We start from the raw sequence: 19,387 nt of genomic DNA, 5'->3' as shown, positions 1-19,387 counted from the left end.
GTGCCATCCTGGATGAGCTGCACTACCTGAGCCACTTGTGTGGGTTGTAGACTCCGTCTCATGCTGCCACTAGAGTGAAAGCACCGCCAGCATTCAAAAGTGACCAAAACATCAGCCAGGAAGCATAGGAACTGAGAAGTGGTCTGTGGTCACCACCTGCAGAACCACTCCTTTATTGGGGGTGTCTTGCTAATTGCCTATAATTTCCACCTGTTGTCTATTCCATTTGCACAACAGCATGTGAAATTTATTGTCAATCAGTGTTGCTTCCTAAGTGGACAGTTTGATTTCACAGAAGTGTGATTGACCTGGAGTTACATTGTGTTGTTTAAGTGTTCCCTTTATTCTTTTGAGCAGTGTATATAGTGCCAGTCAAAGTTTGGACACATATTCTCTCAACCAGCTTCATGAGGAATGCTTTTCCAACAGTCTCGAAGGAGTTCCCACATATGCTGAGCACTTGTTGGTCACTTTTTCTTCACTCTTTTTCATTTAAAAAAATCTTTATTTAACTAGGCAAGTCAGTTAAGAACAAAATCTTATTTACAGTGACGGCCTACCTCCCCGGCCAAACCCCCCAGGCAAACTCTCAATTGCGCGCCGTGCTATGGGAATCCCGATCACGGCCGGTTGTGACACAGCCTGGGAATGAATTGGGTTGAGGTCGGGGGATTGTGGAGGCCAGGTAATCTGCACTCTATCACATGCAGCACTCTATCACTCTCCTTCTTGGTCAAATAGCCATTACACAGCCTGGAGGTGTGTGTTTGGGTCACTGTCCTGTTGAAAAACAAATGATAGTCCCACTAAGCGCTAACCAGATGGGATGGAGTATAGTTGCAGAATGCTGTGGTAGCCATGCTGGTTAAGTGTGCCTTGAATTCTAAATAAATCACTGACAGTGTCACCAGCAAAGCACCCCCACACCACCACACCTCCTCCTCCATACTTCACAGTGGGAACCACACATGCAGAGATCATCCGTTCACCTACTCTGCGTCTCACAAAGACACGGCGGTTGGAACCAAAAATCTCACATTTGGACTCATCAGACCAAAGGACAGATTTCCACCGGTCTAATGTCCATTGCTCGTGTTTCTTGGCCCAAGCAAGTCTCTTCTTCTTATTGGTGTCCTTTCGTAGGGGTATCTCTGCAGCAATTTGATCATGAATGCCTGATTCACACAGTCTCCTTTGAACAGTTGATGTTGAGATGTGCCAGTTACTTGAACTCTGTGAAGCATTTATTTGGGTTGCAATCTGAGGTGCAGTTAACTGTAATGAATTTAGGTAACTCTGGGTCTTCCTTTCCTGTGTTGATCCTCATGAGAGCCAGTTTCATCATAGCGCTTGATGGTTTTTGCGACTGCACTTTGAATGCATAAACATTCAAAGTTCCTGAAATTTCCGTATTGACTGACCTTCATGTCTTAAAGTAATGATGGACTGATGTTTCTCTTTGCTTATTTGAGCTGTTCTTGCCATAATATGGACTTGGTCTTTTATCAAATAGGACTATCTTCTATATACCACCCCTACCTTGTCACAACACAACTGATTGGCTCAAATGCATTAAGAAGGAATGAAATTCCACAAATTAACTTTTAACAAGGCGCACCTGTTAATTGAAATGCAGTCCAGGTGACTACCTCATGAAGCTGGTTGAGAGAATGTCACGAGTGTGCAAATCTGTCATCAAGGCAAAAGGTGGCTACTTTGAAAAATCTACTACATGATTCCATGTGTTATTTCATAGTTTTGATGTCTTTACTATTATTTTACAATGTAGAAAATAGTAAAGATAAAGAAAAAACCCTTGAATGAGTTGGTGTGTCCAAACTTTTGACTGATACTGTTTATATATATATATATATATATATATATATATATATATATATATATATATATATATATATATATATATACCTGCTGGTGGTGAAGGGTTCTCTCTCTTTCTCGCTCTCTCACTCTATCACACTCCACTTTTCGAAAAAAGTGTCGTTCAGGGCTGTCATTAATTCATCCCCCACCAGCTACAAATAATAATGTGAAACTTGACATTTAATGTCCCAGACTTGATTCAACAGAGAATAGAGGATACTTGAGTAAGGTAGAAAATATGCAAGCATGTTCATTAGAATAACTCACAGATCAGATCAGTATGAGGCTAGTTTGCATTAAATAGCTCCAGCAAAAATAAATGTCAATATTATCACCTACAAATCAACCTGTGTCAAGGAGTTGGAGTCGGCGCCTGAGAAACATCAACCCCGCCCACTGAAGTCATGCGGTTGTGTGTTTCTGTTTAGGCCTGTCCTACTGTTTAGACTTGCGATTTTGACACTGACAGCGCTTATGTTGGACTACAGTCACACTCCTAGCCAAAGTGAATGCGACGAGCTAATTTTAAGCCACCGACTGTAAGTGGCCGGTGACTTGTGCGTACTGGAAGGGGACTTGGGGGGAAGCTGATACCGTATTCAGTTTCCCCCCTGCTTCCAGGGAATTTCCTTGCTTCGAGGAAATGGAGATTACGTCGGAGGAAAAAGCCGAGGAACGCAGGTGAGGGACTGGGTGGGGAGTCGGCTAACCAAGCTAGCTAGCTAACCAAGTTTGCATGTTGATGCTTGTTAGCTTAGTCGACTAGCTCGTTGACTACATTTTGGATGTTTACGAATACAAACATCTGAAATATAATTTTTAAATGTTTTCCTCAGTTCAGTACCATGCCACATCCAATAATACCTCATATTTGCTAGCTAGTTAAACTAGCATTAGCTAGATGACGCTAAACTAACTAACTAGCTAGTTAACGATAGTTAAATAGCTAAGTTACTTAACTAGCAAACTCTGGAAGGAACGGGCAATGTTTTTGGTATGTCAAATTGGTGCGTATCCAAGAGGTAGCTGTTTATAGAATTCACATTGCCGGGGTTAATCATTCTTGTGTTTGCAAGACAGGCGCCTAACTAGCTGTCTGAGGTCATACGTCGACCGTTGCTATTTGATTGACTGGGGGTTTAGTCTACAGTGTTATCTATGTATGACGCAGGGATTTGCAGTCAATAAATGATCAGTTTATGTAACTTGGCAGCTAACTAACACCACATGTGTACAGTGTTCTAAGGCCAGGGTGTTAGCAACAAGCCACCACTGTTTGCTAAGTTTTGGGAAGAGGCTCAGTCCTGAGGAAATACACTATAGCAACAACATGTTACCCATGTTGTATTAACTGCCAATCAAAACAATCATTTTCGTGCCTTCCACAACAGACAGACCTTATTGTATGTAATGTACCATGCTACACTATATATACAAAAGTATGTGGACACCCCTTCAAATAAGTAGATTTGGCTATTTCAGCCACAGCTGTTGCCGACAGCTGTATAAAATCGAGCACACAGCCGTGCAATCTCCATAGACAAACATTGGCAGTAGAATGGCCTTACTGAAGAGCTTAGTGACTTCCAACGTGGCATCGTCATATGACGATGACACCTTTCCAACAAGTCAGTTCGTCAAATTCCTGCCCTGCTAGAGCACTCGCTACTGATTTCAAAACTGCCTCTGGAAGCAATGTCAGCACTAACAGAACTGTTGGGAGCTTCATGAAATAGGTTTTCATGGCAGAGCAGCCACACACAAGCCTGAGATCACATGCACAATGCCAAGCGTCGCCCGGAGTGGTGTAAAGCTCACCGCCATTTGACTCTGGAGCAGTGGACATGAATTTCTTTTGACTAAATATGCAGGTTTAAAAATATATACTTCTATGTATTGTTTTTAAGAAAGGCATTAATGTTTATGGTTAGGTACATTTGTGCAACATTTGTGCAACAATTGTGCTTTTTTCCCCGCAAATTTGCTTTGGTTAAATCATCACCCGTTTGGCGAAGTTGAAGTAGGCTGTGATTCGATGATAAATTAACAGGCACCGCATTGATTATATGCAACGCAGGACAAGCTAGTTAACCTAGTAATATCATCAACCATGTGTAGTTAACTAGTGATTATGTTAAGATTGACTTTTTAACTTTTTTGATGCTGCACTCACGTAACAGGTGGTCAGCCTGCCACGCAGTTTCCTCGTGGATGTAATCGGCCATAATCTGCATCCAAAAAGGCAGATTTACCCATTTGTTATGAAATCTCCTAATTAATTGGCCATGCTGATTAATCAGTCGACTTCTAATTACAACAACACATAGTTCCTAACCTGTTTATTGAACTACACCGATATGTAGGTTGGCACTAGGGCCCCACTGCCTTGCTGTTGACGTTTGCTTTGATCTGTGTGACTGCTTGGGAGATTGGACCACTCTATAATCACTGACCCACTCCTCCAGTAGTCATGAAGCACTCACTCACTCACTCACTCACTCACTCACTCACTCACTCACTCACTCACTCACTCACTCACTCACTCACTCACTCCTGTAAAACTATCCATTCTCCCTGCTATGAGGAGAATGTGTTTGTCCCATGTTCTGGCCTTTCTCTGGTTTTTAAAATGTGCTGTTGATTTGATTAGAACAGTCCGTGGTTGAACTCGTGATAGTCGTCACTATAGGTACTGCTCATTTTAGCACACTGAAAGAGCCCGTAATGTAATGGTTCTGAATGTAACGTTGTTTACTCCACACAGCCTATTTCACAGCCTTAAGACTGACCAGCCATTTCTCTCAACCGTGTCTCCTGAATCAAATTAGATTTATTTTGTTATTGAACCTGAATGGGATGTTTCAGGCCTCATTTCTGTCATACTTCGCTCCAGATTTGAGTCATGCGAAGACCCAAGACTTTCCTGTGTGTGGGAGAGTGTGTGTGTGTGTGGGAGTGTGTGTGTGTGGGAGAGTGTGTGTGTGTGTGGGAGAGTGTGTGTGGGACAGCGTGTGTGTGTGTGGGACAGAGCGTGTGTGTGTGTGGGACAGAGCGTTTGTGTGTGTGGGACAGAGCGTTTGTGTGTGTGGGACAGAGCGTGTGTGTGTGTGGGACAGAGCGCGTCTGTGTGGGACAGAGCGCGTCTGTGTGGGACAGAGCGCGTCTGTGTGGGACAGAGCGCGTCTGTGTGGGACAGAGCGCGTCTGTGTGGGACAGAGCGCGTCTGTGTGTGTGTCTGTGTGGGACAGAGTGTGCGTGTCTGTGTGGGACAGAGCGCGTGTGTGTGTGTGAGACAGGGAGCGCGTGTGTGAGACAGGGAGCGCGTGTGAGACAGGGAGCGCGTGTGAGACAGGGAGCGCGTGTGTGTGGGACAGAGTGTGTGTGGGACAGAGTGTGTGTGTGTGTGTGGGACAGGGAGCGCGTGTGTGTCTGTGTGAGACAGGGAGCGCGTGTGTGGGAGAGAGAGAGTGTGAGTGTGTGTGTGATCATGTGTGTGTGATCATGTGTGTGTGATCATGTGTGTGTGAGACAGGGAGAGCGTGTGAGACAGGGAGAGCGTGTGAGACAGGGAGAGCGTGTGAGACAGGGAGAGCGTGTGAGACAGGGAGAGCGTGTGAGACAGGGAGAGCGTGTGAGACAGGGAGAGCGTGTGAGACAGGGAGAGCGTGCGTGTGAGACAGGGAGAGCGTGCGTGTGAGACAGGGAGAGCGTGCGTGTGAGACAGGGAGAGCGTGCGTGTGAGACAGGGAGAGCGTGCGTGTGAGACAGGGAGAGCGTGCGTGTGAGACAGGGAGAGCGTGCGTGTGAGACAGGGAGAGCGTGCGTGTGAGACAGGGAGAGCGTGCGTGTGAGACAGGGAGAGCGTGCGTGTGAGACAGGGAGAGCGTGCGTGTGAGACAGGGAGAGCGTGCGTGTGAGACAGGGAGAGCGTGCGTGTGAGACAGGGAGAGCGTGCGTGTGAGACAGGGAGAGCGTGCGTGTGAGACAGGGAGAGCGTGCGTGTGAGACAGGGAGAGCGTGTGTGTGTGGGACAGGGAGTGCGTGTGTGTGTGGGACAGGGAGTGCGTGTGTGTGTGTGGGACAGGGAGTGCGTGTGTGTGTGTGGGACAGGGAGTGCGTGTGTGTGTGTGGGACAGGGAGTGCGTGTGTGTGTGTGGGACAGGGAGTGCGTGTGTGTGTGTGGGACAGGGAGTGTGTGTGTGGGACAGGGAGTGTGTGTGTGTGTGACAGGGAGTGTGTGTGTGTGTGTGGGACAGGGAGTGTGTGTGTGTGTGTGGGACAGGGAGTGTGTGTGTGTGTGTGGGACAGGGAGTGTGTGTGTGTGTGTGTGGGACAGGGAGTGTGTGTGTGTGTGTGTGTGTGTGGGACAGGGAGTGTGTGTGTGTGTGTGGGACAGGGAGTGTGTGTGTGTGTGTGTGTGGGACAGAGTGTGTGTGTGTGTGTGTGTGTGTGGGACAGAGTGTGTGTGGGACAGGGAGCGCGTGTGTGTCTGTGTGAGACAGGGAGCGCGTGTGTGTCTGTGTGAGACAGGGGCCGCGTGTGAGACAGGGAGCGCATGTGTGTGTGAGACAGGGAGCGTGTGTGTGTCTGTGTGAGACAGGGGGCGCGTGTGTGTCTGTGTGGGACAGGGAGCGCGTGTGTGTCTGTGTGGGACAGGGAGCGCGTGTGTGTCTGTGTGGGACAGGGAGCGCGTGTGTGTCTGTGTGGGACAGGGAGCGCGTGTGGGACAGGGAGCGCGTGTGTGTGTGTGTGGGACAGAGTGTGTGTGTGTGTGTGTGTGGGACAGAGTGTGTGTGTGTGTGGGACAGAGTGTGTGTGTGTGTGGGACAGAGTGTGTGTGTGTGTGGGACAGAGTGTGTGTGTGTGTGGGACAGAGTGTGTGTGTGTGTGGGACAGAGTGTGTGTGTGTGTGGGACAGAGTGTGTGTGTGTGTGGGACAGAGTGTGTGTGTGTGTGGGACAGAGTGTGTGTGTGTGTGGGACAGAGTGTGTGTGTGTGTGGGACAGAGTGTGTGTGTGTGTGGGACAGAGTGTGTGTGTGTGTGGGACAGAGTGTGTGTGTGTGTGGGACAGGGAGCGCGTGTGTGTCTGTGTGGGACAGGGAGCGCGTGTGTGTGGGACAGAGTATGTGTGTGTGTGTGTGGGACAGAGTGTGTGTGTGTGTGTGGGACAGAGTGTGTGTGTGTGTGTGTGGGACAGAGTGTGTGTGTGTGTGTGTGGGACAGAGTGTGTGTGGGACAGAGTGTGTGTGTGTGTGTGGGACAGAGTGTGTGTGTGTGTGGGACAGAGTGTGTGTGTGTGTGGGACAGAGTGTGTGTGTGTGTGGGACAGAGTGTGTGTGTGTGTGTGGGACAGAGTGTGTGTGTGTGTGTGGGACAGAGTGTGTGTGTGTGTGGGACAGTGTGTGTGTGTGTGTGTGTGTGTGTGTGTGTGTGTGTGTCTGTGTCTGTGTGGGACAGAGCGCGCGTGTGTGTCTGTGTGGGACAGAGCGTGTGTGTGTGTTTGTGGGAGAGAGAGCGTGTGTGGGTAGAGCGTGAGAGTGTATGTGTGTGGGTAGAGCGTGAGAGAGTTTGTGGGGGAGAGAGTGTGTGTGAGTATAGCGTGAGAGAGTGTCTTTGTGTGTGTGTGGTGGAGAAAGTAGCCTAGCCAAAATCAGAACATATCTGTGGAGGTTTTTATTTTGTGTCAACTTTGTTTCATTGTCCAGTAGCCAAAGGCACAATCCAAGTCATATTAGCAACCCATGTTAGTTGTTGTCTGTTATATCTCCCCCTTTTCTACATTTCTCTGTCACATGAAACAGTTCGCATGTGTGGTGCCCTTTTTTAACAAGCGTTTTTCAAACTAATTACATTATGGAACGAACATTTGCTCGTGGCCTACTTACTGCCTTGTGCATATTGCTGCGCTTATAACATTATTTTTTAAAGCTAAACGTTCTGATCTTTTTAATCAGACTCCTTGCTTTTTTAAACGTTTTTCTTTTTGTGTCAACTAGGCCTATTGGTTTTATGAATTTGGGATCTATTGTCCCGGAGTCTGTTAACAACTGTCCAGGAGTCTGTTAACAATAAGCCTAGGTGATTTCTTTCTCAACAAGCTGACCAATCAAATAGGGCGGTGAACTTTTTTTTTTTTTTTTTACTATGGGGGGATTGCAGATTGACAGGCTAGTAATCCTGCTGTTTGTTTACTCGTCTTGTTGTCTGAGGAAAAGTAAATATGGACAGTTCTTCTAACATCTTCAAAGTGCTCTTCAGGATTTCGTTGCGTCCTCGAGTTGCATTTATTTTTGTTGTTAATATGAATTACCATACGATACGTATGATTTCTGTCATTCTCAACACCGTGGGGCGGACGCCCTAATCAGGTTACGCACCCAATGCATATGGGTCCGGTAAATTTCTCATATCCGTTAAATTTAATATGTCCGGTGCCACATTTTCCTAACAGAATCCCTGGTGTGGTCGTAGTGTGTGGGGAACGAACTGTATCAGTTCCAGCTACAGTAGCTGCTGACTTGAGGAAAAAGAAGGAAGTCCTGGAAATGAGCTTGGACATTGTCTGTTGTGTCTCAAGTTTTAATGTCACGAGTAACAGTGAAATGCCTTTTCTTGCAACCTCCAAACCCAACAACGCAGTAATCAATATAGAACCACAAATAACAAGGTAGAACAAAAACACACAATAAATAGAAATAAGTAGAACACGAGAAAGTAAGAAGCTACATACAGGGTCAGTTCCAGGGTCAGTTCCATATTAACAATGTGCAGGGATACTGTAGTGGTAGAGGTAGATATGTATAGGGGTAAGGTGACTATACAGGGTCAGTTCCATATTAACAATGTGCAGGGATACTGTAGTGGTAGAGGTAGATATGTATAGGGGTAAGGTGACTATATACAGGGTCAGTTCCATATTAACAATGTACAGGGATACTGTAGAGGTAGATATGTATAGGGGTAAGGTGACTATATACAGGGTCAGTTCTAGGGTCAGTTCCATATTAACAATGTGCAGGGATACTGTAGAGGTAGATATGTATAGGGGTAAGGTGACTATATACAGGGTCAGTTCCATATTAACAATGTGCAGGGATACTGTAGTGGTAGAGGTAGATATGTATAGGGGTAAGGTGACTATATACAGGGTCAGTTCCAGGGTCAGTTCCATATTAACAATGTACAGGGATACTGTAGAGGTAGATATGTATAGGGGTAAGGTGACTATATACAGGGTCAGTTCTAGGGTCAGTTCCATATTAACAATGTACAGGGATACTGTAGAGGTAGATATGTATAGGGGTAAGGTGACTATATACAGGGTCAGTTCCATATTAACAATGTGCAGGGATACTATAGAGGTAGATATGTATAGGGGTAAGGTGACTATATACAGGGTTAGTTCCATATTAACAAAGTGCAGGGATACTGGATTAGTGATGGAGGTAGATATGTATAGGGGTAAGGTGACTATATACAGGGTCAGTACCATATTAACAATGTACAGGGATACTGTAGTGGTAGATATGTATAGGGGTAAAGGTGACTATATACAGGGTCAGTTCCAGGGTCAGTTCCATATTAACAATGCACAGGGATACTGGTGTGGTTGAGGTAGATATGTATAGGGGTAAGCTGACTATATACAGGGTCAGTACCATATTAACAATGTACAGGGATACTGGAGTGGTGGAGGTAGATATGTATAGGGGTAAGGTGACTATATACAGGGTCAGTACCATATTAACAATGAACAGGAGGGATACTGGAGTGGTGGAGGTAGATGTGTATAGGGATAAAGGTGACTATATACAGGGTCAGTACCATATTAACAATGAACAGGAGGGATACTGGAGTGATGGAGGTAGATGTGTATAGGGATAAAGGTGACTATATACAGGGTCAGTACCATATTAACAATGAACAGGAGGGATACTGGAGTGGTGGAGGTAGATGTGTATAGGGATAAAGGTGACTAGGCATCAGGATATATGATAAACAGAGTAGCATCATCTAAATGATGATTGTATGTGAATGCGTGTGTGTAGAGTCAGTATAAATGTGTGTGCATGTTATGTGTGTGTTAGCGTGAGTGTGCTAAAAATAAATACGAAGGTCAACTCAGTAGCCGTTCTGTTAGCTATTTAGCAGTCTTATGGCTTGAGGATAGCAGCTGTTCAGGAGCGTCTTGGTGTCAGACTTGATGCACCGGTGCCGCTTACTGTACGGAAACAGAGAAGTCTATGGCTTGGGTGGCTGACGGTATTCCGGGCCTTCCTTTCACACCGCCTGATATAGAGGTCCTGGATGGCAGGGAGCTCGGCCCCAGTGGTGTACTGGGGCTGTCTACACCGCCTGATATAGAGGTCCTGGATGGCAGGGAGCTCGGCCCCAGTGGTGTACTGGGCTGTCTACACCGCCTGATATAGAGGTCCTGGATGGCAGGGAGCTCGGCCCCAGTGGTGTACTGGGCTGTCTACACCGCCTGATATAGAGGTCCTGGATGGCAGGGAGCTCGACCCCAGTGGTGTACTGGGCTGTCTACACCGCCTGATATAGAGGTCCTGGATGGCAGGGAGCTCGGCCCCAGTGGTGTACTGGGCTGTCTACACCGCCTGATATAGAGGTCCTGGATGGCAGGGAGCTCGGCCCCAGTGGTGTACTGGGCTGTCTACACCGCCTGATATAGAGGTCCTGGATGGCAGGGAGCTCGGCCCCAGTGGTGTACTGGGCTGTCTACACCGCCTGATATAGAGGTCCTGGATGGCAGGGAGCTCGGCCCCAGTGGTGTACTGGGCTGTCTACACCGCCTGATATAGAGGTCCTGGATGGCAGGGAGCTCGGCCCCAGTGGTGTACTGGGCTGTCTACACCGCCTGATATAGAGGTCCTGGATGGCAGGGAGCTCGGCCCCAGTGGTGTACTGGGCTGTCTACACCGCCTGATATAGAGGTCCTGGAGGTGTACTGGGCTGTCCGTACTAGAGATAAAATGGAGTGAACATTTTCAATCACAATTATAGTGACCAAAATGATCACGGTTATCAGTACTGTCACGGTTAACAGTACTGTCACGGTTATCGGCACTGTCACGGTTATCGGCACTGTCACGGTTATCGGCACTGTCACGGTTATCGGCACTCACGGTTATCGGCACTGTCACGGTTATCGGCACTGTCACGGTTATCGGCACTCACGGTTATCGGCACTGTCACGGTTATCGGCACTGTCACGGTTAACGGCACTGTCACGGTTAACGGTACTGTCACGGTTAACGGTACTGTCACGGTTAACGGTACTGTCACGGTTAACGGTACTGTCACGGTTAACGGTACTATCGCAGTATTGTTCACATGTGCTGGAAATGTTCAAAAAGTATTGATACACTGAAATCAGTGTTTTATATGAAAAACTAAAAAGTAGCAGCACTATGCACTTTGTGTGCATAAACATTAAAATAATAACAGTCAAGATGTACCCATGAGAGGTAAAAGTTTCCCAAGTGCAGGTTTTAATGAACACAACCTTAAGTAAGAAAATCAAATGTGCATGTAAAAGCAACACAAGTAAAGCAATGTGCATTTAATAACAATACAACCATATGTAAACATCCAATGTGCAGGTGTTGACATTAAAATAACACGAAATAGGATTGTATGTCCGGTTCTCTCCTTCATAAAGAAACAAGGTGCTGCTTGACATAAATACAGGAGTCTATAGTGTTTCTCCTGTTGGAAAACTTTTACAACCAAGTCGACGACTGACGGATTTTAAATGAACAAAATATGTTGTTTGGGAGACTAAACTACATAAGGTGTTATTGTGTGCAATGGGCGAACAGAGTCTGCAGAGACGCAATGCATACAGCGTGTAGTGTTTTTACAAGAGTAGGTAACACTGAAAGCTTCTGTTTACATTATTGACAACCTATTAGCTAGTTAGATTAACCATTACATTTTCACCCTTCCCGAAGTCCCCACATCATGCTCTGCTGTTTATGACTTCAAGCCTATCAACTCCCGAGATTAGGCTGGTGTAACCGATGTGAAATGGCTAGCAAGTTAGCGGGGTGCGCGCTAATAGCGTTTCAAACGTCACTCGCTCGGAGACTTGGAGTAGTTGTTCCCCTTGCTCTGCATGGGTAACGCTGCTTCGAGGGTGGCTGTTGTCGATGTATTCCTCGTTCGAGCCCAGGGAGGAGCGAGGAGAGGGACGGAAGCTATACTGTTACACTGGCAATACTAAAGTGCCTATAAGAACATCCAATAGTCAAAGGTATATGAAATACAAATCATATAGAGAGAAATTGTCCTATAATTCCTATAATAACTACAACCTAAAACTTCTTATCTGGGAATATTGAAGACTCATGTTAAAAGGAACCACCAGCTTTCATATGTTCTCATGTTCTGAGCAAGGAACTGAAACGTTAGCTTTCTTACATGGCACATATTGCACTTTTACTTTCTTCTCCAACACTTTGTTTTTGCATTATTTAAACCAAATTGAACATGTTTCATAATTTATTTGAGGCTAAATCGATTTGATGTATTATATTAAGTTAAAATAAAGTGTTCTTTCATTATTGTTGTAATTGTCATTATTACAACAACAACAAAAATCGGCCGATTAATCGGTATCGGCTTTTTTTGGTCCTCCAATAATCGGTATCGATATATATATATATATATTTTTTTTTTGTGTGTTGCATGTTCTGCAGACAGAGTGACCATTTTCGATTAATTTCCCCTCAGCACTCTTGTAAAACCCCCAAAATACGACCACACTTCAGATTTGGTTGTCTTACAAGGCTGAAAAATCTCCTGAGCCCTGTCACTGCCTTCGGCCATGTTTTCACACAAAACCCACGTAGCATGCTGCGCCGGTGTCATACTGTCGCTAACTTTGGTTGATGCTGGACAGTATTTACCGTGAGTTTTTCAAACCGTGGTAATCAAACACGGTTTGAATGATAATTAAAACTTGAAATGGTAATACCAACCGTCGGGAATTTTACCGTGGTTTATCGTGAAACTGGTAACCGTTTCATCCCTAGTCTGCTCTACCCACCTAGCGCCATGCAATCAAAGCGTGATGCTGTTGCCATACCAAGCAGTGATGCAGCCAATTAAGTTTCTCTCAATAGTGCAGCTTTAGAACTTTGAGGATTTTAGGACACATGCCAAATCTTTTCAACTTCCTGAGGGGTAAGAGGCGCTGTCGCTCCTTCTTCACGACTGTGTGTGAGTGGACCATTTTTAAGTCCTTAGCGATTTGAACACTGAGGAACTTGAACCTCTCGACCCGCTCGATGTGGATGGGGGCCTGCTCACCCCCCCCCATTCCATTCCTGTAGTCCACGATCAGCTCCTTGGTGTTACTGATATTGAGGGAGAGGTTGTTGTCCCTGCACCACACTGCCAGGTCACTGACCTCCTCCCTGTAGGCTGTCTCATCGTCGCCGGTGATTAGGCCTATCACTGTCGTGTCATCAGGAAACTTGATGGGTTTGGAGTCATGTATGGCCAAGCAGTTGTGGGTGAACAGGGAGTACAGGGAGATGTTTGACTAGCAGGTGTCCACATTTTTGGTCATGTAGGTATTCCTCTTATCTAGGTGGGTGAGGGCAGTGTAGACTGTGAATTTGCCTGCCAGCTGACATGCCCATGCTCTGAGAACACGCCCTGTAATAACGCCTGGCCCCCCCCCGTCCTTGCGAGTGTTTTCCTGATTTTAAAAAATTACTCACGTCGGCCCTGACTCTACTGTCCTGTCTGCTCTGTGAATGGAGAATCCATCAACTTGGATAGCCATGGGGGGTATCTTGTCCGAAAGCCATGAGAATATTGCAGTTACGAGAGTCCCGTTGGTAGCAAATCCTCAATCGGAGGTCCTCCATTCTATTATCAAGTGACTCCCCCTCTTTTGAAGTTGAAGCTGGAATCTGGGTACATTGGCAAATAGAATGGAGGGAAGAGATGGCCGGTTTTCTCTAAGCATTAATCTCCCCTCTTCTGCCTCTGTAATGCCAGCATTTTTCTCTTATTGGAATTATATAAAGAGACCAGGGCAATGAGTTGAAGCTGCAGTCAGGGTATGCAACTGCCGATTTGATGTTCAAAAGCTCTTGTCGGTTATATGAAATGATGGTGAATTACATTTCATGAAAATAAAGTAAGGATAAATGGCACAAGAATCACAAAATAGAAAATAGGGAAGTTGTGTAGGAGCTTGCAAAACGGCTGCGGCGCCAAAGGGATTTTGGGGTCAGCCTGATTTTTATCTTGCTATCAATTTCACTTTTGTTTCTCCTGCTCTCTCCATGCAAGCGGAAACACACACGGCTCTATTCACTCACTCAGAATAACAATATACACTGAGTACACCAAACATTAGAGACACCTTCCTAATATTGAGTTGCTCCCCTTTTTGTCCTCGGAACAGCCTCAATTTGTCGGGGCATAGACTCTACAAAGTGTCGAAAGCGTTCCACAAGGATGTTGGCCCATGTTGACTCCAATGCTTCCCACAGTTGTCATGTTGGCTGGATGTCCTTTTGGTGGTGGACAATTCTTGATACAAACGTGAAACTGTTGAGTGTGAAAAACACAGCAGTGTTGCAGTTCTTGACACAAACCGGTGCGCCTGGCACCTACTACCATACCCCGTTCAAAGGCACTTTAATATTGTCTTGCCCATTCATCCTCTGAAATGGCACACATACACAATCCATGTCTCTATCATCTCAAGGCTTAAAAATCCTTCTTTAACCTGTCTCCTCCCCTTCATCTACACTGATTTTGAAGTGGATTTAACAAATTATATCATTAAGGGATCATCACTTTCACCTGGATTCACCTGGTCAATCTATGTCAGGGAAAGAGCAGGTGTTTTTAATGTTTTGTTTACTCAGTGTATTTACTCTTTGGAGTCAAAACTGTTTTAAATAGTTTACTATTAGCCGTGGAGATTGTCGCCCACATCACCTTGGCTATATAGGCTAGTGTCTTAGATGCTCTACACGGTCACTATGTTGTACTGACATTCAACTACTACTTCCTAAACCATTAGGAAACACTTCTTTGCTAATCAAATCTAGGCTAACTGCGGTATTAATGACTTCCCCAGGAGGCTTTTCTGTTGCACCAGTAAGGCGTACTCGAAAAAACCACCACAGCATGATGATGCCACGACCATGCTTCACCGTAGGGATGGTGCAAGGTTTCCTCCGGACGTGATGCTTGGCATTCAGGCCAAACAGTTGAATCTTGGTTTCATCAGACCAGAAAATCATTTTCTCATGGTCTGAGAGTCTTTAGGTGCCTTTTGGCAAACTCCAAGCGGCTGTCATGTGCCTTTTACTGAGGAGTGGCTTCCGTCTGACCACTCTACCACAAAGGCCTATTTGGTGGAGTGCTACAGAGATGGTTGGCCTTCTGGAAGGTTCTCCCATCTCCACAGAGGAACTCTGGAGCTCGGTCAGAGTGACCATCGGGGTTCTTGGTCACCTCCCAGACCAAGGCCTTTCTCCCCCGATTGTTCAATTTGGCCGGGCAGCCAGCTCTTGGAAGAGTTTTGGTGATTCCAAACTTCTTCTATATAAGAATGATGGAGGCCACTGTGTTATTGGGTACTTTCAATACTGCAGAAATGTTTTGGAACCTTTCCCCAGATCTGTACTTCGACACAATCCTGTCTCGGGGCTCTACAGACAATTCCTTCAACCTCATGGCTTGGTTTTTGCTCTGACATGCACTGTCAACTGTGGGACCTTTATATAGACAGGTGTGTGCCTTTCCAAATCATGTCCAATCAATTGAATTTACTGTAGGTGGACTCCAAGTTGTAGAAAAATCTCAAGGATGATCACTTGAAACCATGATGCACCTGAACTCAATTTCGAGTCTCATAGCAAAGGGTCTTAATACTTATGTAAATAAGGTATTTCTGTATTTAAGGTTTAATACATTTGCAAACATGTCTAAAAACCTGTTTTCGCTTTGTCATTATGGTGTATTGTGTGTAGGAGGATTTTTATGTATTTAATCCATTTTAGAGTAAGGCTGCGACGTAACAAAATGTGGGAAAAGTCCAGGGGTCTGAATACTTTTCCAAAGGCACTGTATGTCTATGGTCTGAGTTTACTATAGCTACTTAGCCTAGTACAATGCATCTCATTGGGCGCTCTAAATGTAGTGCACAGCCAGTAGTTTGTAGTCACCGTGGTTTGTTTGGGGTCATTGCACAGGCAAATCAAAATGTTATTTGTCACAGGCACCAAATCCAACAGGTGTAGTAGACCTTACAGTGAAATGCTTACTGACAAGCCCTTAACCAACAATGCACTTTTAAGAAAAGTAAGAGTTAAGAAAATATTTAATAAATAAACAATAACTGAGGCTATATACATGGGATACAGTAGTTTGTTTGTTATGGCAGTATTTGACTGTATGGTCGTGGTTTTCTTCTCTGTCAGTCACTTGATGCAAACGTTTATCTCTCTGCTCAACTGTCTGCTCTTGAGTGTTTTGGATGGAGCACGAGTTCATTCAAACCTGACTTCTCTCTCTGTTTTCCCTCCTTTTCTCTCTCTCTCTCTCTCTCTCTCTCTCTCTCTCTGTTTTCCCTCCTCTCTCTCCTCCTCCCCCCCAGGAGGGAACACTGGAAGCTGCTGTCTAGTCTGAAGACCACGGTGGAGGGCCTGGTGTCCAGCAGCAACCCCAACGTGTGGTCTCGCTACGGGGGTCTGCATCGGCTGCACAAGGACATGAGCCACATCCTCAGCCACGGCCTCAAGCACGAGCAGGTCGGGCCTCGGGAATGACTACTCTTCTACTCTTGTCATTTTGTGTTTTTTTGGGGGGCTTAGACAAGGAGCTATTATTTGGTTGTTTTCCAGCCTCTTTATCATATTATCGCCCTGGAGCATCTGCTCAATGGAAGTTCTGCTTTTCTTCCTTGTATCTTCTTTGAGGCAGGGTGCAAAAGAGCTGCTGAGAATGAACACATCATAATTGTACTACTTTTCTCCGATTCTGTTTAGCAAATAAAAAAAATAAAAAAAATGTATCCTGTAAGATAAGCCTCATACCAATGCCATTGTACTGTAGTAAAATGATGGTTTTGCTTTGCAGGTGTACTACAAGCAGAAAGACTATTGGCCCTTTGTGTGGCGTGTCCGCTACGTCAGCCCTCACCTGGCCTCTCATGTAGAACAGGTACGTCCTCTACGTCAGCCCTCACCTGGCCTCTCATGTAGAACAGGTACGTCCTCTACGTCAGCCCTCACCTGGCCTCTCATGTAGAACAGGTACGTCAGCCCTCACCTGGCCTCTCATGTAGAACAGGTACGTCCTCTACTTCAGCCCTCACCTGGCCTCTCATGTAGAACAGGTACGTCAGCCCTCACCTGGCCTCTCATGTAGAACAGGTACGTCCTCTACGTCAGCCCTCACCTGGCCTCTCATGTAGAACAGGTACGTCAGCCCTCACCTGGCCTCTCATGTAGAACAGGTACGTCCTCTACTTCAGCCCTCACCTGGCCTCTCATGTAGAACAGGTACGTCCTCTACGTCAGCCCTCACCTGGCCTCTCATGTAGAACAGGTACGTCCTCTACGTCAGCCCTCACCTGGCCTCTCATGTAGAACAGGTACGTCAGCCCTCACCTGGCCTCTCATGTAGAACAGGTACGTCCTCTACGTCAGCCCTCACCTGGCCTCTCATGTAGAACAGGTACGTCAGCCCTCACCTGGCCTCTCATGTAGAACAAGTACGTCCTCTACTTCAGCCCTCACCTGGCCTCTCATGTAGAACAGGTACGTCAGCCCTCACCTGGCCTCTCATGTAGAACAGGTACGTCCTCTACGTCAGCCCTCACCTGGCCTCTCATGTAGAACAGGTACGTCAGCCCTCACCTGGCCTCTCATGTAGAACAGGTACGTCCTCTACTTCAGCCCTCACCTGGCCTCTCATGTAGAACAGGTACGTCCTCTACGTCAGCCCTCACCTGGCCTCTCATGTAGAACAGGTACGTCCTCTACGTCAGCCCTCACCTGGCCTCTCATGTAGAACAGGTACGTCAGCCCTCACCTGGCCTCTCATGTAGAACAGGTACGTCCTCTACGTCAGCCCTCACCTGGCCTCTCATGTAGAACAGGTACGTCCTCTACGTCAGCCCTCACCTGGCCTCTCATGTAGAACAGGTACGTCCTCTACTTCAGCCCTCACCTGGCCTCTCATGTAGAACAGGTACGTCCTCTACTTCAGCCCTCACCTGGCCTCTCATGTAGAACAGGTACGTCCTCTACGTCAGCCCTCACCTGGCCTCTCATGTAGAACAGGTACGTCCTCTACGTCAGCCCTCACCTGGCCTCTCATGTAGAACAGGTACGTCCTCTACTTCAGCCCTCACCTGGCCTCTCATGTAGAACAGGTACGTCCTCTACTTCAGCCCTCACCTGGCCTCTCATGTAGAACAGGTACGTCCTCTACGTCAGCCCTCACCTGGCCTCTCATGTAGAACAGGTACGTCCTCTACTTCAGCCCTCACCTGGCCTCTCATGTAGAACAGGTACGTCCTCTACTTCAGCCCTCACCTGGCCTCTCATGTAGAACAGGTACGTCCTCTACTTCAGCCCTCACCTGGCCTCTCATGTAGAACAGGTACGTCCTCTACTTCAGCCCTCACCTGGCCTCTCATGTAGAACAGGTACGTCCTCTACGTCAGGCCTCACCTGGCCTCATGTAGAACAGGTACGTCAGCCCTCACCTGGCCTCGTAGATAGAACGGGTATGTCAGCCCTCACCTGGCCTCTCATGTAGAACAGGTACGTCCTCTACTTCAGCCCTCACCTGGCCTCTCATGTAGAACAGGTACGTCCTCTACGTCAGCCCTCACCTGGCCTCATGTAGAACAGGTACGTCAGCCCTCACCTGGCCTCTCATGTAGAACAGGTACGTCCTCTACGTCAGCCCTCACCTGGCCTCTCATGTAGAACAGGTACGTCAGCCCTCACCTGGCCTCTCATGTAGAACAGGTACGTCCTCTACGTCAGCCCTCACCTGGCCTCTCATGTAGAACAGGTACGTCCTCTACGTCAGGCCTCACCTGGCCTCATGTAGAACAGGTACGTCAGCCCTCACCTGGCCTCGTAGATAGAACGGGTATGTCAGCCCTCACCTGGCCTCTCATGTAGAACAGGTACGTCCTCTACTTCAGCCCTCACCTGGCCTCTCATGTAGAACAGGTACGTCCTCTACGTCAGCCCTCACCTGGCCTCTCATGTAGAACAGGTACGTCAGCCCTCACCTGGCCTCTCATGTAGAACAGGTACGTTCTCTACGTCAGCCCTCACCTGGCCTCTCATGTAGAACAGGTACGTCAGCCCCTCACCTGGCCTCTCATGTAGAACAGGTACGTCCTCTACGTCAGCCCTCACCTGGCCTCTCATGTAGAACAGGTACGTCAGCCCTCACCTGGCCTCTCATGTAGAACAGCTATGTCAG

At 46.9% G+C, this 19,387-nt stretch overlaps 1 protein-coding gene across 1 annotated transcript in view; it reads left to right on the top strand.

The window, feature by feature from the left end:
• The first annotated feature begins 2,253 nt into the window (after nucleotides 1–2,253).
• LOC139539461 (run domain Beclin-1-interacting and cysteine-rich domain-containing protein-like) overlaps nucleotides 2,254–19,387 on the top strand; it is a 54,423-nt gene continuing 37,289 nt past the window's right edge. Inside the window, exons 1-3 of the mRNA XM_071342433.1 lie at nucleotides 2,254–2,562; nucleotides 16,533–16,686; nucleotides 17,015–17,098. Of these exons, the coding sequence (XP_071198534.1) occupies nucleotides 2,525–2,562; nucleotides 16,533–16,686; nucleotides 17,015–17,098 (276 nt within the window). The 5' untranslated portion in view covers nucleotides 2,254–2,524. The remainder of the gene's footprint in view (nucleotides 2,563–16,532; nucleotides 16,687–17,014; nucleotides 17,099–19,387) is intronic.

The sequence above is a fragment of the Salvelinus alpinus genome, chromosome 15, assembly GCF_045679555.1.
Source record: "Salvelinus alpinus chromosome 15, SLU_Salpinus.1, whole genome shotgun sequence".
Classification (NCBI taxonomy): domain Eukaryota; kingdom Metazoa; phylum Chordata; class Actinopteri; order Salmoniformes; family Salmonidae; genus Salvelinus; species Salvelinus alpinus.
Note: the sequence above shows the minus strand (reverse complement) of the source record. Positions and strands in the feature narration are given on the sequence as shown.